This window comes from Anguilla rostrata, chromosome 7, assembly GCF_018555375.3.
Source record: "Anguilla rostrata isolate EN2019 chromosome 7, ASM1855537v3, whole genome shotgun sequence".
Classification (NCBI taxonomy): Eukaryota; Metazoa; Chordata; class Actinopteri; order Anguilliformes; family Anguillidae; genus Anguilla; species Anguilla rostrata.
In genome coordinates this window covers 25,626,137-25,650,690 of record NC_057939.1, presented here as the reverse complement: position 1 = coordinate 25,650,690, position 24,554 = coordinate 25,626,137, and the positions used below count along the sequence as shown (strand labels likewise).

Sequence of the window (24,554 nt, the reverse complement as noted above, 5' to 3'; positions counted from 1 at the left end):
CCGGGGGCCACCGTGACCCGCTGGATTTACGTTTTTCACTAAAGCACCATGCATCTCTTCGGCTCCCCCTAGATTAGCGTTTCGCCGAATGCGTGTTATAGACAACGAGCGCTCGTTTTTTAAAATTTATTTCTCTTTAATTGCTCAAACAGCCCGCATTCGTATTTTTTATTTATTTACTTATTTTAAAAGTTTGTTTTTGTAAACAGTAGCTTCAGAAGCACGAGGGGTCGAAAGGTCGATCACTCCTAGAAAGCGCGAGTCGTTTCGCAGAGAGTTTGCGTCTCGTTCTGCCTGCTTTTTGTAGTTTTGATTTTTTACAAATATAAATAAAAGCTGCCCTCAGACTGAGGACAAGGCTCAATAGAATATAAGTGCCGTTTGATTCATAGTTATTTGTGTTCAGGCTATAAGCTCCCTGTTTTGCACAGACATCTGCATTTTCTCATCGATCCCATTTAAATTGAGGATGCAACCTAAAATTGTTTTTTTTTTGTTTTCTTAAAAACATTGAATCCCCTTCATTTTAGTGTCTCAGGGGTGGTAGACTGCCATAGCTTCCCTTCAGTTATTACATAAATTGCACTTGCCTCTCAAGAGATTCTTTTTTGTCTTTTTTTTTTACACCTTTTTTAAAAGGAAATATCTAAATGCATTCTGCACCGAAAGGGGAAAATTTTTCATAACCTAATAATATAGGTTTCTTTTTCTCACGTTATTATTTTAAGAGTTCATAACTCTTTTAGTGTACATGATCACCTTTACGTTTAACTAAATATCAGCACTGGTTCAACAGGATTACAGGTTAAAAATATGAAAAACAAAACATAAACAAACTGAACTGTGGATCTAAGAAATGAGTCTGATTTTCACATGTTGTTCCTATGAAAATGCGGTGAGCGGGATTGGCGTGTGAGCCTGTGAAGGCGACGCTAGGCCCCGCCCACACGGCCTGTTCTCAGCCAGTCTTTACGCGTTTATCGAACCGTCTCAGCCTGTCTTCAAACTAGGACTAGCGCTTCCGAAACATTGAGAAAAGTACTAACAGAAACTAGCATATCATGCAAACATTAAGGCATCTAAAGTCGTTTATCGGGTCAATCACAGTATTTGACAGGGGAGGGGGGGGGGGAGATGGGGGGGAGGATTTCTCCACACAAAGACTGTCTGGGGTGAGCAACAATACGTAGCCAGACCGCTTCACCTTGTAGTGTTCATGGCCAGTGTCCCTGTAGGGAACACACAGCAGATTGTATAAGTGCCGCTTGCTGGTTTTGTCCCTTAAGTTCAGATGACTTCCTTCCTTTCTTCCTTGCTTCCTGTTCCAGCCGGATTTCAGTTACTGGTCTCTGCCTGAAGGAAGGGCTCACCAATGATGTTTATGCTGTAGTTCTGCACACTTGCTGGCAGAATCGGAGTCCCGTTCGACATTTGGAACGGGACTAAGCTCGCCCAGGTACCAGGACTGGAAAAAAAAACAGAACAGGAGGAGAGGGAGGGAGGGAGGGAGGGAGAGAAGGAGAGAGAAAAAGAGACTGTTAGCAGATGTCAAGCGACACGTCCAATGGCATCATCATATTCACCTGGATACTTTTTAAACTGGCAGTAAATGATTGATAATCATAATTTAGTCTATGGCTCGCTTCAATTATGTGTAAAGACAAAAATATAAAATAAAAAATACTTTAAAAAATACACACAAACATTAAAAATACATCAACCATCCTTCAGGCCTATTCATAGTCATCTGTCATCATAAAGCAAGCCAGGAAGAGAATATCACATTGTTGTTCATTTTTATTAAACTCTAAAATGTAATCTGTGCACACAATATACTTTGAAATTGCCGCACGTTGATTATGGAACGAACACCATTTGAGAAAACTTTTAAAAAACCTTTTCTGTCTCAAAGTGTAATCACTATTTCCTGCCATATTTTTTTCTAACCATACAGGTACATTCAAAACGACATCCCACTGGCGACCGCAGTCACATAGTGACAGGTGTAATACCTGTACTGTAGAGGTGTAATATCTGTACAGGTGACACAGACAGGTGTAATACCTGTACTGTAGAGGTGTAATACCTGTACAGGTGACACACAGACAGGTGTAATACCTGTACTGTAGAGGTGTAATACCTGTACAGGTGACACAGAGACAGGTGTAATATCTGTACAGGTGACACACAGACAGGTGTAATACCTGTACTGTAGAGGTGTAATACCTGTACAGGTGACACAGAGACAGGTGTAATACTGTATAGAGTGTATACTGTACAGTGACACATGACAGGTGTAATACCTGTACTGTAGAGGTGTAATACCTGTACAGGTGACACACAGACAGGTGTAATACCTGTACAGGTGACACAGAGACAGGTGTAATATCTGTACAGGTGACACACAGACAGGTGTAATACCTGTACTGTAGAGGTGTAATATCTGTAAAGGTGACACACAGACAGGTGTAATACCTGTGCTGTAGAGGTGAATGATCCCGTACAGGTGGCACAGGAGACAGGTGTATACGTGTGTAGAGGTGTAATAACTGTAAGGTGGCAGAGCAGGTGTAATACACTGCTTGCCTAGGAGTGTAATATCTGTACCGTTGACACAGTGGCAGGTGTAATGCCTGTATAGGTGCAATGAAATGCGTGTAATACAGTACAGTGGTCGTTGTGATGAGAGCGTTGTTGCTCTGCTATGTTAATGTTTAGCACGTGTCGCGCCTAGCGGGGGGAGCGCGCACCGCTTTCACGCTCATTCTCACAGGGAAGTGCAGTGCAGCACGGTCTGAGACCGCGTTCCTCCTCAAATCACAATGCGGTCTAAGAACTGGACCAGGCTCTCCTGTACCAGGCTATGCAAATCCAGTAATCGACTGAAGTGTAAAACTCTGACAAGAGTACTTTTAACTCCAGTAGACTACATATTGCCTCTAGTGAACGTGCATGGTCACTGCTACAGTTGATGACTATGAGTTTTGTGGTACACTAAAAATGAATAATAATTTAATATCTTAACTGTTTATCACTCCTAATTTTTCTTCATGCAAAAACTAGCATTGTGAAATGCAATACGGAATAACAGCCTCTCATGTAAAACGCACTGTTTTTATGACCTACTGATTTCTGTGATGACCGGACAGCTGTCGAGACCCAGAATCCTTCTTCACACCTGTCTGGCACCCCCCCCCCCCCCCACCCCCCACCCCCCACCAAATCTGAGAGGTTCACCAACCAATCAGCTGCTTCCCTGCACTACCCACAATTCCCTGCGGCTGGCAGCGATGTGCGTACGCCAAGAGGAGCGTGTCTGTATCTGCCCGGGTTTTTTCGCGCGCCATAGCAGCCGATGACCTTTCACCCCTTCCTGGGCTCAGGTGCGAAGGTTTTTTCGCGCATCGCAGATGCGGCGCGAACTTCTTTTCTGTTGTTTTTTTTTTCTCTCCAGATTTCTGGGGAAGGTGGTGTGGGGGGGGGGGGATTCTCAGCCGCACATCTGTCAGCGTCCATCTGTTTCAGAGGAGGCCGCGGACCGTATCGTCGTCCGCGGCGTTTTACAAAAAAAAGAAAAAAAAAAAGAAGCGGCGAGGAGGGCCGTGGAGACCGAGGTCGGGGGGCTAAGCCGAAAAGAACATCAAACGGGGCTCGCTGCCTGGCCGGTGGCCAGAGAATAAAGGCAGATGCGCTCAGCTGTTCCTGCGAGGCGCTTCAACGCGCCGCGCGCTTCTCCATACGCGCCATTCCGCAAAACCCGAGCGTGGAGAAACAACACACACAAAAAAAAACACAACAAAACATCTGCTGCGAAGAGTAACAGCCCTTAAAGGGATAGCCTTCAATAGGGACGCGCCATAAATTAAACACGGTTAGTAAGGACGGCTTTTCCTCCGAAGCCCAGCAGATGCTAGACTGACGCACTTCGCTCGGTCGTATACTGTACGTATTTACTAGTGTGTGAAGAGCTTTTAAAAAAAAAAATTATAATTGGACCTGAGCATCAGCAAAACGCCCATTTCATTCCTCTTGTCTCCGACCGTATTAGGACGTGTGTTTGCATGTTCAGTCTGCTAATATTTGCGAAGGAATCTCGAGCAGGTTGATTCTGTTACGCATACATTACTGCCAACTGTGTGTGTGTGTGTGTGTGTGTGTGTGTGAATATATATGTGTATCTGTGTGCGTGTGTTTGTGTGTGCACTATTAAATAAACACATTTCACTTTCTCCTGTCCTGAATGTAAATAACCTCAGGCCGTAGCCAGTGCCGTTCCTATGGAAACCCACCGCCGGCGGTGTTTATCCAAAGAGGCCGGGGACAGTTGAGGGAGTGACGAGCGAAGGTCACCTCAAAGGTGCCTGATTATGACACAGTGTCGTCCAGACGGCGGAGAACAATGAAGGAATTACAGTAATCCACAGCGCTCTACCTCTCCCACGAACATCAAACGCTTTGGGCTGTCGTGCGAGAGGGAGAAGCCGGGGGGGGGGGTGTCGCGCACCGGTCCGTACGTGGCAAACACGAGCGTTAATAACGAGCACCTGGCACACGTCACGAGACGCGGGGATCATGGGACGCGCTTCGGAAGGGGGAGGGGGAGCGGCTCTATAGCGTCGCGCTTGCCTCGGGGATATCTCCAAGGTTTTGCGTGAGCGGCCGACTTCAAGGGGAAGAGCGGACTCGCTGCTCCCGCAGTCCCCGCGTGCGGCGTTCCAGCTTCCGCCGGCGGCCGGGCGGGTCCGCACCCAGGGCCAGGGGCTAATTTTTTGGGGGAAATAGGGCTCCGGTGCGAGATGCTGTGCTATGTGCTTCCAAACTGGTGGCGTAAGAGCCCATCCTTAGACCCTAAGGCTCTCACCCCTGCTTTTCCATGGCTGGCCCTTTAAGGTGTGAGATCACAAATATGTGATTAGAATGCTCATAACTGAACATTCTAATGCTGATGTAACAAAGACTACTGGTGAGTGAAAGCAATGGAGTTCTAGAACACTGACTGAGAATTCTGGAGGGAAAAAAAAGTCAAAAAACCTTCTCTCCAAAGGGTTAAAAAGTACAGCTCTGTTTGTTTGCTGAGGGGAAGGGGGGAGGGGGCTTCATGCTATGTACATGTGTTGAATAATTAGCCAGAAAAGAACCCCCCCCCCCCCCATTTCACACAATTGCTTCTTTCTGTTTGCAGATTACTGGGTGTGCTCGATATTCGGGGCGACTAGAGCCCCCTGATGTACACAGACCTGCCTTTGTTTCAGCGGGAGGGGTTCCTTTGAAGGAGAGAGAGAGGGAGGGAGGAAAGGAGAGAGAAAGAGTGAGAGATGGAGAGTGAGAAAGCAAGGTAGACAGAGAGAGAGGGGAAGAGAGAGGGGGATAGAGAGAAAGAGAGGGGGTAGAGAGAGAAAGAGAAAGTCTTAGTTTGCAGGTGCAAGGCTTCCAGAAAGGAAACAGGTCTTTGGATTTTTAGGTTGGAGGGGTAAGGTTAAGCCCAAATGTGGGGGGAAGGAACAGTGGAGGGGGGGGGGGGTGACCCCGGAACTGGGGAAACAGTGACTGTATTCTTTCAGAGGGGGCCGAGCTGACGGGCCTCACTGTGGGGAAGAACGAGCTGAGCATTTCTCAGGCCTGAGTTTTTTTTACCAATGGCACGGTGAACCAGCAAGCTAGTCTCAGCTGGACAGGGCATCTTCCTCTTTCTGACCCGCAATTTAAGAAAGATGAAAAGAAAAAAGTAAAGAAAAACTTTGTAGTTGTATCCAGTCTTTTAACGGAATTAAAAACCAAGGATTCCATCCACTAACTCTGGGCAGGACTACACCACAGCCTCCCCCCCTTCCATTCCTCCATCCCTCCCTCTCTCTCTCTCTTCCTCTACCCCCCCCCCCTGCTCCTCCCTCTCTCTCTCTCCCTGGACTGCCAGAAATCATCTGACAGGAAATAAGAGGTTGGGCTTCTTCCTACCTTTTCCGAACGAGGGCCGTACAGAGGAGGCGTGAGCAGTGAAGTGCGACCCCGGGCCTCGCTCATCGAACAGCAGCGCTCCGATTACGGAGCGACCCTCGAACCCAGGCCGGGCGAAAAACGCCCGCGTGAAACCTGCAATTAACCAGACCCCCGACGCCGCGTGGAAATGCGCCCCGGCCTTCGCCAAAATTTCACATCTCGGATGCTCACTCCGGAAGGGAGACGGATCTGCCTTACGGGAGAAATGTGTACCCCACGGATTTCTCTAAACCTCAGATTCAGCGTTTGCGAGTATTGGCCCTCTGGTGAGGCTGAAATTAAAGACACGGGTTTTAATCTTCCTCTCTGTGTCACCCCCACGACGGTCTGCCATCCTAGCTCTCTGTCGTTATGCCTTAGACACAGGGCCTAATTTACTAAGACCTTCAGCAAAACGAATAAAACAACCAATGATTGGTGCGAAACAAATACCATGACCAATCATTGGTCATGTTACTGTTTGCGTGTGCTAAAAGATGGTCTTATTCAATCGGGCCCGGTTTTTTCAGCCTCAGGGAGATCGGCCGGTTTTATTTTCGCAGCCCGGGTTGCGCATTTCACAGGCAAACTGCAGGAACCCAGAGTGTTTTCATCAGCTGTTTCAGATTCACAGACCCGCGCACGCTCACAGAATAATCCTCATCTAGCAAAAAAGACAGGTCGCGTGAACCTCAAATAATGACTGACGAATCCCTGTGCAAATTCTAAATTCTCTTCCAGCACGCAAACTGTCTCTTTTTTTTTTTGCCTAATATTTGTTCAACAAAACCACAGGAGTTGGAGAACAGCTCACACCTGGACACATGAATAACCGCTCTCACACTTGAACACAGCTAATGGCTGAGACTGAACACTGCTCAAATAGAGCAGTTTGCACAGTTGCGCTCGAAAGTGGGGCTGCACAGCAGAGAAGTCATGTCTCCAGTCAGGACCAGTTTCCTCTCGCCCGGACTCTTTAAAATCAGCACACGTAACTCTGTGTGAAATGAACTTTATTGATTGACAAAGACCATTGTGTCCCTCTTTCAAGGGTCCCTCGAGTTCAAGTCCAGTCTGGCATTGCCTCTTGTCTGGTTTCCCCGGGATACCAGACGGCTTGAGACACGACCTTCAGCAAGACAGGGAAAACAAGCAACTTCCACCGCGCTTCGGATGCTTTATCGATTCACCCCGAGAACACTCGCTCCCTTCCTTCAACCCCCCACCTGACCCCCCCCACCTCCCTGAAAACAGGCACAACACAGCCCCCCTCTCGCTCTCTCTGTCAGGTTACACCTCTCTCTCCCCTCTTTCTCTCTCCCTCTTTCTTCTTTCTATCACCCCCTCACTCTCCCCCTCTTTCTCGGTCTGACTTTCTCACTTTTTCTGTCTCGCTCTCCCTGTTTCTCCGTGTCCCTCTCTCCTTCTCTTTGTTTGTGCATCCCCGCTCCCCCCCCCCGCCCCGCACGTCTCAAAGTATGCAACGTGGTTCGTTTAGGGATTAAGTTTCAAATCAGATTATCTGACGGTATCTTAATGGATCGCTGACCCTCTTCTCACAGGACGGCGTAGCAGTCACATCTACCCACTGTTCAAACTGTGTCTGGAGAAGAGACCAGGCCCGGGATCCCACTCAGAAAGTTTTTCAATTGTGCCCACAAAAAGATTCATCAGCCACCCATCGCCAGTGTGCTACAACAGCGCATCCCACTCATTTATAGTAAAGAGGGCTGCTGGGTGGTTCGGTGAGCTCAGTGAGTACCACGAGGAGCTCATAATTGGCTGTGCCATCTCCCAGGAAGAGCTCATTACTGGCTGCGCTAGCTCTCAGGAACAGCTAATGACTGGCTATGCTAGCTTTCCGGAACCGCTTATGATTGGCTGTGCTATCTCCCAGGACAAGTTTGTAGTTGGCTGTAATATCTCCCAGAAAGAGCTTGTGACTGGATGTAATACCCTCCTAGGAGGAGCTCATGACCGGCTGTGCCATTGACTACAAAGAAAGAATTCGACTAGCAGGACTGTTCTGCAAAAGAGACCCTTCTTGCCGCCTCTTGAGTTGCTGCTCTGTAAACAGCCTATCCACTCCCCCAGCCAAAAAAACAAGTCTAAGCAAAACAAAACAAACAAAACTGTTCTGTTCATAACTGATGTAGAGTTCTGGGCTCGGCTGGCACTGTCTAGCCAAAAATCCTTTTCAAAAACGTTTGAAAAAGGGCCTAAGCAAGAGACAGCCTTCCTGAGTATTACAGTCTTATATATATGTCTGACTGCTACTGCTCTCTGCCTTCATGAACAAGATATACTTAAAACGTTGGAAACGCTGCCCCTGCTGCCTTTGCAGACAGTCCCGTCGTTAACGTTCAGGAAGCGCCCGTCTATGCAGAGGTGCCTGTCCCTTTAAGACAGCAGGAGAGGCTGGGTCAAGGTCTGCAGATCCTGCAGACAAAGCCTGAGAGGGTCGAGCACAGCGTGAAGAAGTCGGAGCAAAAACCCGCCAGCTTTTTTGTACCGCTGAGCTCTGCCTGCACACAAGCTTGCTGTGATTTTCACAGCGGTTTCTCGCTCCTAAAGGGCTTGCTCGTCAAGCCACGGTGGATAAAAGCTGAATTATTTTTCAGTGTCCGCTGAAGTGTCTTGTTTACGTTACTTTCTTTAGTGAACGTGAAATACGGCCATCGGCTCGATCTGAAAGGAAACACCTTCTCTGAAACTGAAGTGATTTCTTTGTTTGCTGAAGTGTAGCAATGCAAAGAAAAACCTATTTAAACATTTTTTTTTTCCCCACGTGTATACCGAGAAGCAAAAAACTGTGAATCCTCTGCTTTGCTCAACTCAACACTGAGGTCACAAGAAAACAAGCTCTTGCTCTCCTCCCCTGTTCCTTTCCCTCAGATTTGGGCTCCTGTGCATGTGTGTTCATGAGCGTGTGTGTGTACACTGATTTCAATTATGTTTACGGCTTTCCTTATTTATTTTAACAAATTGCTAAGAAAATGAGATTTTCATTACTGTGTAAAAAAAAATAAATTAAAAAAAAATTTAAAAAAATCCACCATGTTGTTCCCACACCACTCAAAACACCAGGCCCAAAAATACACCCATCGGAACAAAGGCCCGACACGCAGCCTTCCAAAAACAGTTTTAAAAAAAAAAAACCCCAACACAAACACAGCCGCCCGGCAAACAAAAGCCACCGTCAGCCCGACCGGCTCGGCGCTCCAACAGAGCCAGGCTGCTTCCGCCCGCGCGCCAGCCTCCCGGGGCCTCAAACAGATGTGTTACGCGAGCTTTACTTTCCCTGACACGGGTATGTTTGCCCAAGCCATCGCAGCCCTTCTTCTTGGTTTACATTGAACTGAAGCATGACAGTCCAGGCTCAGAGCTCCGGGGAGGGGGGAGCCAGGCGGAGCCGGGCAGGTTAACCATTAGCGACCTGGTCTTTTTAGCGATCGCCGTTTCCTGTCTGATTTTAGGGTATCTAGCACAGCCTCACGGGAGGGGCCCGGGGTCAACAGAGGAGACGCCACCATGCGGAAGGCCCTGTCTTTTAAAAAGCCGTCCCATCTGCAGATGGGGACCGGGGTCTCAGCGGTGTGAACGGGAGCCGATTTGTTTGGACCGAAAGCGTCGTAACGTCGCGGACAGGCGACTGCATCTGGAGCCGCTATACGCAAATACGTATACCTTCGTGTAGCTTACCTGTTCACGTCATAGGCTGATTCACTGGCATGCGCAACTACCTACAGTACGCACAAGCTTTAAGTTTGCCGAATAAATATTAACACGCAGTTTAAGCACATCTAACCTTCCTTTCATCAGCGATTCATGCTACCACCAGCGCCTCAAAATGCACAAGAGGCACACAACTAACAGTGTCATTTTCTCAGGTGGCTGAAATGCATCGGTCCCCATCCTCTGGAAAGTAGGGGGTACGTAAGCACAGCCGTGATGGCAGGGCAATGATATGGGCAATGGTACGCTGGTTTTAAAAGGACGTGGGGGAACGCATAAGCAGTTTTACATAAGGCAACCCTGGAGACATACGAGTTTTCTAAGAACGCTTCAGACACTTGAAAGAACAGCAATAGAAACAAGGGAAGGGAAAGAAATGGAGAGATCTGTGTAGCACACTTGTGGAGTGTGTCAAAGGGTACTTTCACACACATTTCAGCTACAGCTGAGACCTCTTATAGGTTAACCTACATCCCTCCTGTGCACCTCTCTGTAAAGAATAAAAAAATGTAAGATGGTAGATAGATACAGTGCATATTTCTCCATCACTTGATTGTTTTATGTGCGTGTGTGAGTGTGTGTACGTATTCACAGTATGTGAGTTTGTGTATGGCTATGTGTGTATGTGCGTACAGGTACGTATGCATGTATCTATCTGAAACATGTGCACACGCATCTGTGTGTGTGTGTGTTTGTGGGCACATAAAAAAGCATGTCTGAGTGAGCTTGCATGAGTGCGTGTGTGTGTGCATGTGCGTGTAAGTGTAAGTAAAATCAAAAAGGACCAAAGCAAACACAGAGTGTGATATTGAGATTTTGAAATAATGAAAATATTACCTTTGCCAAGTAATTCCCATAGTATCCTCAGTGGCAGTGGGGGAATAATGCTTGCCGTTTTGATTCATGGTCCAGTCACATATCCTCAGCTGTCAATTAAAACCTAGCAGTCAGACACTGTCCAGAACAACTACACTGATTTTACTGCACAAATGCAAGCATGCAAAAAATAAACCTCAATGTGGATTTTAACGAAAGTCTGCATGTTCAAAACTACCATTTCTCTTACATCTTCAGAAACATCATTCAGTATACATCAGATTTGAAATCTACAACACAAAAGCATAAGAAATGAAAAATTTATATGAAAGTATATTCTATGTAGCATGCAATCACATTAGTAAGGTAAATAATGAGCTGACCTGGAAACAAAAGGAATGTTAGTAAACATGTTAAGTGTAGGGCTGCTGCTGCTGGGAGGAGGGTTCAGGGCTGCTATCACTCATGCATTCACACCTGCGCACATGCACCTGTCGGCTGGCAGCGTTAGACACAGAAGGCAAGGCCGCGACTTAACTCTAGAGGTCAGTGGCAACCGGGAAGGTGACTGAGTCACTAGTGCGCACCTGGGTGAGTCACCAGAGCACACAAAGGCCTGGGTGAATTCACTGGGGTAAATCACTTGCGCACACCTGTGTGAGTCACCTGTGTACATCCGGGTGAGTGACTCGTGCACACGTGTGTAAATCACTTGTGCACACCTGTGTGAGTCACCTGTGTACATCCGGGTGAGTGACTCGTGCACATGTGTGTAAATTACACACCTGTGGCATATCGTACAGTTGCGTGTGATTGGTTGTACACGTCGCTGTAGCAATAGCACTATTCATACACAGGGGATCCCAAAACTACTCATATCAAGGTCCCCGAAAACACTCTGGCTGACAGCCGCCACTTTAGCAGAATGCTACATTCCACTCAAACAGAAAATAAAAGCAGAAAATATCAGTTAAAGAGTAAAGGTCAAAGAAAGAGTGAGTATGCAGGTAAACTAGTGTCAAAAGTAGAATATATACCCTAACACTAGACAGAGAGGAGCTCAGACAGACAAAACACTTTAGAAATGTCAGTACAGTATAATATATATTTAAGTGCTTTAAGACTGTTTTTAGAGGAAGTGCTGATATTTCCTGACCCGACTGCGGTCTCAGCTGTGGGTAAACCACAGGCCATGTGAGGGAAAAACAGCTTTCCGTACCCTGGAAATTAAAAGACTTACGCAAAGGTTTTCAGAATGCAACCATTTTGAATTGCAACTGAACCAACCCCCTTTTGTGCAAGCCTGGCATGAAAAGGCTAAAACCCAACACGGTAGCGTACCTAACCGCATTACGAACATGGAGCATGTAGCCGCAAGGCAGTCAGCACCATCTTGAGTAGCTTTAAAGTGTAAATGTAAAGGAGGGTTTGGGGGAACCACTACACTAGGCAGTTACTCTCCAAATATGTCACTTATTATTCATTCCCAACTTCACAGAAAGTTTGTGCCAGGACTTCATTGACTTGATCGATCATAAAGACGGCAATATTGTCGCACAAGTTCAGTGACTCTTAAAAGTATTCATCTCAAATATTCGTTCAAAAGTATTAATCACAAAAAAGTATTCCAATCACTATGACGATGCTACCGCGATCGTGTCTTATACAGGAGATTTCAGAGTGTGGTGAACTATCCAACAGGTTCACCACAATCCAAGGATTAAATCAAGTGAAGTTTGACCTCTGTTGCAGGATGAATTGATTCTACAGAAAGGTAGTCAAATAAAAGACGAGGAAACTAACCATAAAAGATGGGGGAACTAATAGCACAACAGCCGTGTGGGTGTAGGCGGGCCCTGTCTCTCTCTCCCTCACATCTGTCACATCACACAGGACCTCAGCTGTATACACCTGTTATGTAGCTCTGTAAACACATCTGGACCCAGAGAATACACAGGAGAGTTCACACACACACACACACAGGCACGCACGCACGCACGCGCACACATACACGCACGCCTGCACACACACAGACATCTTACATACACACCGCATATACAAGTGTGCACATGTGCACACAAATAATTACATTTACTAAATAGCATTTAATAAATGCTTTAACCCAGAGTGACATACACAACGTACATTATCTATTAGTCCATTTATAGAGATAATGACACAATTCAGGTAACTTGCGCAAAGCGTACAACAGAACTGCCAGGCCTGGGAATCTCAGTTACAAACCCAGCTGACTAGCCAGTATAGTACCCTACTGCCACAAACACACACACACACACACACACATATATATGCGCACACGCACACACACACAAATAAACACACACGCACACACACCTTATTCACAATCTGGAGAAGGTATAATCTGCCTACCCAAAAACAAGAAACACCTGAGCAGCGCATGTGCTTTCCCCCCCTCAATCTCCATTAAAGAATGCAGAATTATGGAATAGTGCACTCAAACTGGTCATTATGCGACTGCCGCTGATCCTCCCGACGGTTTCATCAGGTATATTAGCGCGCTGAATATTCAAAGCCATTTATTTCAGTCGATAGTTCAGCATTTCGCAGAGCACCTGTACGCAGGACGGAATCCATTTCCATCTCAATAAATCTGGGAGCGAGTAATTGATTTTCTGAATTTACTTCAAAGATTGAGCTGAGGTTTTTTTTTTTTTTTTTTTTAACTCTATGCATTTCAAGAGACTCAAGAGCCGTACCAATTTCACAAAGTAAAAAGAAAAAGGCTAAATGAATTTACTGCAGACATAAAATATAAATATATAATGTTAACCCCAAGTGGGTATCACCTATAATTGTAATTGATCTTTCCAGAGTTAAACTGGCTTATGGCAGAGAATTGACCCAGGTATGTATGGCATCCCTTTGAAACATAAAATCAACCATTTCTCCAAACAACATTAATATTACAATGAAGGCCTTCAATATAAAAGTAGACAGCAAGGCTAGCTTTCATTTTATGAATTGCCTTGATATAAATGGATATTAAAAGTTCACCGAAACAAAAACAAGAAAAACACACCGGACATAAATAAAACAAAAGCCAGTAAAAGCATCTCTGCTTTTAGCAAAAAATGTTTTATAAATCTATTTTGTAAAAAGTTAAAATTTAAGTTGAAAAACAATGGAAAAAGTTCTATAAAAATGACACTCACCCATGCCTCTATGGACATGCTCTCACACACATGCACACACACACACACACAGGTCTGTGTGAGGAAATGGGTTTATAAAATAAACAGACAGTCAGACAGAAAGACTGATGTATTTTGCTTGAGCTGAGAGAGGGGACAGCGTGTAGCTAGGCTTGTGTTGCTTTTGAAAACCTTGCTGCACCGTCAATGTTTTGACCGAAAACTTCCTGAAACCACATCTGGACCATGGTCATGTCCATGTGAGGGGTGACCTTTCTCCCTCCCCCACATACCTCGGTGGGGGGTCATGTTTTTGGCTCAAGTTAGCTGGACCAAAATTATTGAAGGTACACATTAAGAATAGCATGGTCATTCATAGTCCTTTTCCTGACATGGCCCATTATACATACTGTACATACACTTAATATTGGTTTAAGTTACCAGTTCCCAAGCTCAAGTTCCTGGAAGTCCACCAGGCTAAACTTAGGAGGATTGGTGGATTTTACCCAACACTATATTCAAGCATTTGTTTATTCATTTTTATTTTGAACTAAGAGTTTAAGAACATGCCCATGTTCATGACGGCCAATCACAAAGATGACACTATTAAGGTCACGTATGTAGGAATGACTAAATGTGTAGAAAGTTCCGGAACAATGACAGAACAGCTGAGGCAAAATGCTGGGGCATTTGAATAGGGATGCACAATAAATTCGTTGGTGACCCGAGACCCATGACCTCCCCTTACGGACATGGAACCGCCTCAAATAATATTTGGGACGTAAGAATATTGAATATGCAAAATAAAATTAACCATATATTTCAAAAAATATATACTGCAATATCATGAAGTGGCAATAATTTTCCAAATATATATTCCCCTTTTGATACTGTTATATACAAGTTATTTAAGTGTTGCAATGCCATGATAATTATTTCAATATACTGCTAATTTAATAAGGGTTTATAAACACTGGTAACCCTCATAAAGCTCCAGTAATTACAAGAATGAGCATTAAAAGATGTCTCCCTACACAAAAAGGACAAAGTATTTCTGACAGGCAAGAGACGTCCCGCTTCCACCCGGATACCCGTCGGGGTCTCTACACAATGCTAAATTCCCCCATCACAACTCACACACACCACTCACACATGCACACACACACACACACACACACACACACACACGCCACTGGAGAACAACGAACACCAGGTCAGAACACCACATCATGCTGAGAAAGCCACACACCCTTAAACGGACATTTCCCAAAGTTATGCTCTTTCACGGAACACGGCAAAGATAACAAAACTAAACAAATAAATGAACAAATTAACAAATAAACAGAGAGGAATGGCGTGTGTTTATGTGCGCGCACACATATTTCACGTCATTATATGCTACAGTATTAATTATTCCATGACAGATACCACTTTTTGGCATGCCATTTTTCCGCATACAGATATCTGTGGGCATGCCCATACAAACTGCATGTGAAATGGTTTTATACAGGATTTGAGCATGACTTCATGACATTTGTGTGCAGCATGCTGGGACCATTATTTCCTACACAAAGTAGTTTTTAATGAAATACGTTTAGTGATCAGATTATGCACAACACTGCAGTGCCATATCATATGGAACCAAATTATAAATAGCTGTTACTGTTATCCGGTTACAATTATTATTTTTTTTTACTTGATTTTTAAAATTAATATTCGCTTTTAATTTTTTACCTGCTCTTCAATAGTGTTTGTCCAACACCTTTAATTGGGTGCATAATAAAGACACCATTAAATGGCTCCTCCCACTACAGACTCACAACCAGGAGCTGAGCGTACAGCTGGCAGCAGTGCGGACCGTACCCAGACTGCTTAGCCAAACCAGAGGGGAGGTTCTTTCACCGACTGGTTGCGCACGTCAGGACAGCCAAAATGGCGGAACCGCGGCGCACGTATGCCGAACCCTGCTCTGAAAAACCATCCGCGATCCACACTGCGAGGCTAACAGGTTAAAACGGCCCCGTGCTCTTTGTACATGTCGTGTCTCCCAACGCCAGCTGTCATTTATGATGACCAGGAGGTGGCTTATCACTTGTGCTCACACAAGGACAGACCAATGTCCAATCAGAGCGACCGTTGCTGGGCAGTGACGCCAAGGGGGGCTGGGGAGGAGATAAAAAAAAAAACCCACCAATGAGATGGCTTAATAATGAGCCATTCATTTGAACCCGGGTTTCGGTTTGACAGGCAGACCACTGGACGAGCCTGGTGAAAATGCGGTGAGGCGACCGATGGTGGGCGAATTCCTTCCCGCCGTCTGGCCATTTTATAGGGAGACGGCAGTTTATTTTTTAAAAATAACATCGCTTCCCTTTTCCCGCCCACCGAGGAAAAATACTGCCCATGAGAAGCATCTGGGAACAAATCGAGCCAGCTCTGACTGGACAGGCGTCTCCTGAGGGGGAGACAGAAGGACGACCGTTATACGTTGTTTGGGTCGAGGGGGGGGGGCGGGGTATGAAAGGGGTAGGACGGAGTGTAGCACAGTGGGTAAGGAACTGGGCTTGTAACCGAAAGGTCGCAGGTTCGATTCCCGGGTAGGGCACTGCCGTTGTACCCTTGAGCAAGGTACTTAACTGAAATTGCTTCAGTATATATCCAGCTGTATAAATGGATACAATGTAAAAAAAAATTCTATGTAAAAAGTTGTGTAAGTCGCTCTGGATAAGAGCGTCTGCTAAATGCCTGTAATGTAATGTAATATGAAAGCGTCTGACCCCATTTTGCCCAAGAAGCGTTGCGTAAGCGAGCTTGAAAGCTTCCCCTGGAGAACTCGGACTCTGGCGAGGAGGAAGCTGTCCATTACCCCGACGACTGCATCCAGAAAGTTCTAAGAGTGCTGCTGCCTCGGCGCATTCCCACGTGCTGGGGGTGACGCATGGACTGGGGTGACGCACGACCGTTCGTCTTCGCCCTGCGCACCTGCGAGTTTAACGTCTCCGAGACGCGTACATGTGTCCGCGGGTCAAAGGGCACGCGGGAACAGGCCTGCAGGAGGCGAGCTTCAGTTCCCATCGTAAGTCACTGTTCTGCAGCCCCCGCCACGCTCCCGCCCCTCTGGGTAATGACTGATGACACACAGATTATACATATGAATGCCATATGAACACACACACACACACACACAGAGAACGGCAGTATTTCAAATACACATATGACATGTACTGGTGTGCTTGTACTTTCACATGTAATACAGGCCGCTCACCGAGGTTACTGTAGATGTTTTGTATTGTATTAAAATAAAGTTACTGTGCAACCTGTACAGACATACACACATACATACACACACTTTATACAGTAAGCTCCATAATGTTTGTGACAAAGACATATTTTTTCCTGATTTGATTCTGTCCTCCACAATTTACAATTTGTAATAAAACAATTCTCATGCGGTTAAAGTGCACATTCTCAGCTTTTATTTAAGGGTATTAAACGTGAGCTGATAAGAGGCTTCTGCAAACTTCTGCACAGAATTCATTCTTCTGCTGCTATGAGTAGAAGATGCTATGTTACATCATGCTAACTGCTATGTTACATCAGCAATGAAGACAAGTGAGCCATTACCTGTCACAGCAATACATGCTCAAAGTATAACACTCCCACCACTATTTCTCACAGATGAGGGGGTGTTTTTTGGATCTTAGACACTTACATTCGGCCTCCACACTTTGCTCTTGCTATCACTCTGATACAAGTCAATCTTGGTCTCATCTGTCCACAAGGCCTTTTTCCAGAACTCTGCAAGCTCTTTTAGATAGGTCTTAGCAAACTGTAACCTGGCCATTCTGTTATGTGGCTAACCGTTTTAATCTTGCAGTGTAGGCTCTATAGTTCAGCTTGTGGACATCTGTCATCTGAGGACAGCTGTCAGTGACACATCCATGCCTGCCTCCTGAAGAGTGTTTCTGATCTGTCAGACAGGCGATTTTTCTTCATTATGGTGAGAATTTGTGATTCATCAACTGTTGAGGTCTTCCTTGGCCTAACAGGCCCTTAGCAATTACTGAGCTCACCAGTGTTCTCTTTAATAATGTTCCAAACAGTGAATTTTGGCAAGCATCAAGTTTGGCCTATGTCTCAGACTGCTTTCTTTTTTAAATTTCTCAGCCACATAATGGCTTGAGTTTCATTAGCTCTGTTCAGACTCCAAAGGCAATCCAAAGCCCAGAATCAAGACTAGATGTTGAAAGCTGTCATACCTGCACTACGGAAGCAACTGAACACACCTGGCAAATCAGAAACATCAGTAAAGCAATTTGTCCCAAACATCATGATGCCCTGAAATGGGGGGACTACGCATAAAAAGTGCAGTGATTTGTACATGGTGAAAACGTGTAGAAAATACCCTGTAAAAAAGTTAAGAATGTGCACCTTAACCACATGCGAATTGTTTGATTATAAATCTAAAACTGTGGAATACAGAGCTAAATCAATAACCCTTGTCCTTGATCCAATCATTATGGAGCTCACTGTATATGTATGTATACACACACACACACACACATATATATAATATATTTTTTTAAAACCCTAATGTTACTGACCTAATCTGACCTGAACACATCTAAAAATGATATGCATCAGAGCGCCTCTCTGTGTTCAGCACCTCTCACACTCACTCCCAATCGCGCGGCGCCCTGCTCTGGGACAGCCGGCTCGGAACAAAAGACAGGCGGCGACGGCGATGGCGACGGAGTCTCTGAGGGAGGGGTCTCGCCCGTAACCCAGCCCGCCGCAGATCCCCATTCAGCCGCGCAGGAGTCCAGACGACGCGGCACTACGTTTCCCAGCAGGCCCGGGACGGGCCCCGACGACCCGTCTTTAATGCAATAACGCTGGAGGCCGCGCTCAGAATTTAAGACCCGCGCGTTACGGTAATTTATACGATGCATGCGTTAACCCCCCCACCCCCCCCACCCACACCCCCCACCCACCCCACCCCCAGCGCGAACAAACGCCTCGGTGCGCAGGCAGAAGAATGGGAGTGTCAATACGTCTCATAACCTGCGGGAGTAAATCTGTCCCAGCCGCCGGCGCGCTGAAAGGCAGAATGGATCCGCGGCGTTACTCATCCACCGCGGGTCGGCCTCAATGACCGCTCGGCGCGAGCGGCTCGGGAGCTCGCCCCGCCCGGCGCACATCACGATTTGTGATTCCCAGAAACCCCTGACTAATGTAAAAAAAAATGATGAATGGGGACCTTTCATTTAGTTCTGTCTGTACTGCCCCTCCGCCCCCTCTTCCGAGCTCGCTGCCTCTTTTTTTTTTTTTTTTAAACACGGTGTATTAACTGTAGTACCTCGCTCGATGGGATGACCCACCCCCCACCCCCACACCACCACCTCCACCTCCAACCCCCGTGGCCCCCCAATCAAAGTCTTTTATAAAGCGTTTCTGCAAATCACATTTCTTATCCAGTTCTGCTTCTTTTAACAGTTTTAACAATTCACAGCCCCGCTGGTCTAAACCGAATTCTCCGAGATGCCAGTAATCAAATGCAACCGTAGCAGCCATTTAGTGCCCGTAACACTGCAGAAAATACTGCGTGCAGCTGTAAACCAATAAAAATAAAAATGGGGGACACTCAAAGTCACTTCGCAGTCCTTTCACTCTGAGGAGGAAGACAGCAGAAGTTCTTTTTTTGTTGACGGGGGAACTGCAGCGGCCAGAGGCTCCGTTCAATTTTATTGTAATTGTACAGCGCAGTTCGCAAAGTGTGTCTGAACTGCGTGACAGATGCGAGACTGCTTTACTGCAATGACAAACAGCGTAATTACAACTACAGGCTTGCGGGCAGGCTCCGCGTCCCGTATACACTTCTAACGAACGCCGTGAAGAGGCAGAGCAAGCGCCCGCGCGCCGTACGCAGCCTGACACGAGCGGACGACGCCGTCTTTTTTATCACCTTAAACATCGAATCCGAGGAGCGGATTGGCCCGCACGATCTCCGATGGCCCGGCCTCCTCGTCTCCGGCGCGTTTTCCCGCCGCTCGCGGGGGTTTCCCGAGCGACGAAAGGGAAAGCTTGTAATTACGCCGCGCAGGAACGGGGGCTCCGGAGAAAGCGCTAATCATCACTTAGCCGCGCGGCAGACGAATTCAATTAGCCGGTGGGTGGAAAGCCGCTGGCTTCGGACCAGGCCCGGAGAAGCGCGGCGGGGCCCTGGCATGGCGTCGCCCAACCGAGGCGGCCGAACCCCCCGCAAGCGCGCGCACACGCGCTACGGGAACCAAAGTAAAACGCCCAGCGCGAAACCCCGAGTTCGGAGAGCGCCGCCCGCGTGAATTACTCCGCCCGCCTGACGTGTGCCACGGTCACAGGCCTTCTCTCATTTCCAGGATTGGCGGGAAGAGACGGACAAGCTTGTCACTGAAATAACCAAATGTACAAACTGATATTTACATATATATATATATATATATATATATATACAGAGATTTCTCTCATTGTATCGAGTGGTGTGAGCATGCCTCTTCAACTGACTAGAAGTCAGAATCAGTGAAAGACATTCTGAATTAGCCTCAGATTAGTGCAAAAATTATCATCATATTAATAACTATATAATTGTTATTATTAGTAGTAGCAGCAGTAGTAGCAGTAGCAGTAGTAGCAACATTATACATGATATATAAAATTCCATTATCAGGCACTTTAAAATTCTTTCTGGTAAGAATGTCTAAGATTGTTAAAGATAAAACAGATCGAAGTTATTCAAACTGAAAGCATAAAGTCAGAAAGAGTTGAATAATCCATAAAGGAGATGGATATAGTTGTGACTCTTGCAGATAACACCATTGTTTTATGCTGGCAGGTGATTTACTCCAGCCAAAAGTTTGACGGACCTAAACATCCTTCTAGGACAGCATGTCAAACGCAGCTCGTTTCTAAATGCTACTCCAACCATGTCATTATGTTTATTTATCTAAGAAAGACTGTGCAGTGTTCAGTACCTTTTCAAGAGAACCAGTCACTGGATTAATCTGTAACTGAATGTAAATACATAATATAAAACCATGCATGCGCATATAATTATGTAATATTTCTGTAGGCATATGTAAGTATTTTACATTCATAAATCTACTACGCAGCATCAATTTTCCCCGCCACATTGGCGTGCAGGCGCATTACATAAAAGTGTAACTCACAGCTGGTCACCATGGGGACTGGTGGTCACATGACTAAAGCACACCTGCATATCACAGATCACAAGACGACAAGCTCCGCCCAAAGGCTTCAGCATTACTACTCGCAGAAAAACGTACACATCCTCACATTCGATCTACCGTCCTGGACACAACAGAGTCCCTGTACGTACGCAAGAGCCATGTTGGCTTCACACTTCAGAACACAGATCTGATGACCAAACCAATCTCATCAGTATACCCATAGGCCTCACAGGTTCACTCTTAATGCTTCCGATGGCTTGTGGACTGAATTTGAACACAGCCAGTTCAAGAATATTTCAGCAGCATCCAATGAAGAATAAGCTCTTTTATTTGTTTATTTTTTTAAATATCACGCCAAGCCAAAAAACTGGTGGCGACTGAAGGAAACCGGTACGGACACGCCGGTTTACGACCGTTTCGAATGGCGCATCCCTTCGTACCCTGATCCAGACCCTCGTGACCAGGAAGTCGGGTCTCCCACTTCCCACTCAGCAAGGAGATTTATACCTTCCATGCCTTTTAACAACATCTAAAGGATTTTCTGAGGATTACTTTTTTTATTGCTACGACGGCCAACATCCCCTTTCAAGTTGAACGGGCTGCTTTGAAGACGGTAATGCAGCAGGGGAAATCCTTTCCGAGACGTATCGCTTTCTAAACGCTTTGAGTCCGGGCAAACGCGGCACGTGGCAGCACAGGGCTGCGTGGTCAACCCCATTTCCACTCAGCCAACTGAAAAAAAAAATCCGCTGAAATTCAATCCACTCGTAGAAACAAAACTCTTCGCGAGAAAACGACGGCCGCTTTTGAATCGATTTCTTGTGAACTGAACTGAACTGGAATGGAATTCGCCCGCGTCCGCGAACGCTAGAGGCCAACGACTTCAGCGAACGGGCTTAAAGGCGTCCAGTCCAGACTGACGTCAAGACCTTCAGACAACTTCACAGTGAAGGCAAGCGAAGCTACTGACCCACTGTAGCAAAGAAAGGAGGACGCCTTTCAACTCATAAATAATTCAATCATATAATTCATTTTTATGCAAGTTTGTGCAACAAAATGCAGTGTTTGATCACTTATTCCCCCAGGATTAAAAAAATAGTGTCACAGAGTGTGTGAACCATCGAGATATACAAGAACTGGAGACAGCTTTTGCTTATCGGTTCCATGGATCCCTATGGGAGCTGCCCAATGGCGCGTGAAGCCAATTCAAGACGGCTGCCATCTTTGACTATGGGGCTTTTGGCACCAGGGCATGCAGGACAGGATCACAGTAAACCGGTAAACGCAGAGCAGTGACGTTATCCCGTGGGGTTGCACCCCGAGAAAGCTTTCAAATCGCCTGACAAGCTGTGACTTTACTGGCTAGCCACAGGAATTTGCGGAAGAAAACAAGTGACTCATCGTGACAAGGCCATTTCTAATGTGGTTTCTAACATATCTGCTTGTTAAATTAATAAATAAGGCAGTCAAGATTTTTACAGAAGCATTCGACAACACTTGGCTGTACATTACATTAGCTGATCCAGACCCTCGTGACCAGGAAGTCGGGTCTCCCACTTCCCACTCAGCAAGGAGATTTATACCTTCCATGCCTTTTAACAACATCTAAAGGATTTTCTGAGGATTACTTTTTTTATTGCTACGACGGCCAACATCCCCTTTCAAGTTGAACGGGCTGCTTTGAAGACGGTAATGCAGCAGGGAAATCCTTTCCGAGACGTATCGCTTTCTAAACGTTTTGAGTCTGGGAAAACGCGGCACGTGGCAGCACAGGGCTGGCGTGGTCAACCCCATTTCCACTCAGCCAACTGAAAAAAAAATTCACTGAAATTCAATCCACTCGTGGAAACAAAACTCTTCGCGAGAAAACGACGGCCGCTTTTGAATCGATTTCTTGTGAACTGAACTGAACTGAAATGGAATTTGCCCGCGTCCGCGAACGCTAAAGGCCAATGACTTCAAGCGAACGGGCTTAAAGGCGTCCAGTCCAGACTGACATCAAGACCTTCAGACAACTTCACAGCGAAGGCAAGCGAAGCTACTGACCCACTGTAGCAAAGAAAGAATGATGCCTCTCAACTCACAAATAATTAAATCATATAATTCATTTTTATGCAAGTTTGTGCAACAAAATGCAATGTTTGATCACTTATTCCCCCAGGATAAAAAAAAATAGTATCACAGAGTGTGTGAACCATCGGGACATACAAGAACTGGAGACAGCTTCTGCTTATCGGTTCCATGGATCCCTAGGGGAGCTGCCCAACGGCGCATGAAGCCAATTCAAGGCGGCTGCCATGTTTGACTATGGGGCTTTTGGCACCAGGGCATGCAGGACAGGATCACAGTAAACCGGTAAACGCAGAGCAATGACGTTATCCCGTGGGGTTGCACCCCGAAAAAGCTTTCAAATCGCCTGACAAGCTGTGACTTTACTGGCTAGCCACAGGAATTTGTGGAAGAAAACAAGTGACTCATCGTGACAAGGCCATTTCTAATGTGGTTTCTAACATATCTGCTTGTTAAATTAATAAATAAGGCAGTCAAGATTTTTACAGAAGCATTCGGCAACACTTGGCTGTACATTACATTAGCTAGTTAGCTATATACATACTTGGGAAAGCTAACTGGTACACAAGATAGGAAGAAGGCAGTGAGATCTTGTGGTTTCCTAGCTAACTAAATAACTACTATGTTTATTGCACTATGTGCAATTTAGTCAAAATAATATGGTGGAATCAGCATGATAGCATTTTAATTTAAGAGCCACATATGCCAGCTTTATTACTTATTGTGTATTTATTCATCACGATTCATCTCCATGAACAACGGGCACAAGAAATTTATGGCAGGTAACATTATTATTAGTAATATTAATAGTAAAAATATCAAAAGAACAATATGATAAAAACATTAATGACGATGGAATCATGTAATCCTAGGTCAAGGTTTAATACTCTACGTATTCTGATACAGCGGTTCCGTGCAGGCAACTCTCAGGTCAACACCTTTCAGCATTGATGAGTCAATCACAGCCTCATACTCGTTCATGCTATTGTGTCCATGTAAGCAGTTGTGCTCACTGTGACGTAAAATCATGCGAACCAAATCGGAATGAAATAAATCTTATATCTTCTTCTGTGGGACTCAAAACAAAAAGAAACTGGCGCCTGGAGAGCAATTAGTTCAGCGTAAAGAAATTTTAGAGCTTAAAAGTACTGTCCAAAATAATTCAATTTTGCCAGGGTAAATTCATAGTTTTGAATGGACTTCAATGGGGAAATTGGATTTTTGGCACCAGAGGCTTACTAAAGTGCAATGCCTCGAGTAACTACTGGAGTTCATGAGCTTCAGAGAGAATGGCAATCCCTGGGTCCCTGGTGCGAACACAGGGAAAACTGCACACATAGCCTGCTGGACCAATGGGTTGAGGTCAGGCCCCAATCAGGGCAGAGTCTGGACAGAGCTTGGGTGGGGCCTAGGCAGAGTGTGGTTGGAGTCTAAACAGGGGCTCACCTGCTGCTGGTGTAGGAACGCTGGATCCCTGGAGCTCAGTCCGACAAAACGGTTGGCCGTGGGGGTTCCTGGGGATGAGTAGGCTGGAGAACCCAAACACACACACACACAG

The 24,554-nt window shown here is 45.9% G+C and overlaps 1 protein-coding gene across 14 annotated transcripts in view; it reads right to left on the bottom strand.

The window, feature by feature from the left end:
• Nucleotides 1–24,554, bottom strand: part of LOC135259474 (nuclear factor 1 B-type) — a 146,219-nt gene that overhangs the window by 4,869 nt on the left and 116,796 nt on the right. For 13 of the 14 annotated variants that reach the window (XM_064343918.1, XM_064343917.1, XM_064343916.1 and 10 more), the window contains exons 10-12: nucleotides 24,443–24,525; nucleotides 10,549–10,637; nucleotides 18–1,465 (exon numbers count right to left, since the gene is read on the bottom strand). In XM_064343918.1, the coding sequence (XP_064199988.1) occupies nucleotides 1,336–1,465; nucleotides 10,549–10,637; nucleotides 24,443–24,525 (302 nt within the window). In that variant the 3' untranslated portion in view covers nucleotides 18–1,335. The remainder of the gene's footprint in view (nucleotides 1–17; nucleotides 1,466–10,548; nucleotides 10,638–24,442; nucleotides 24,526–24,554) is intronic. The other variant, XM_064343929.1, reaches the window with a different exon arrangement.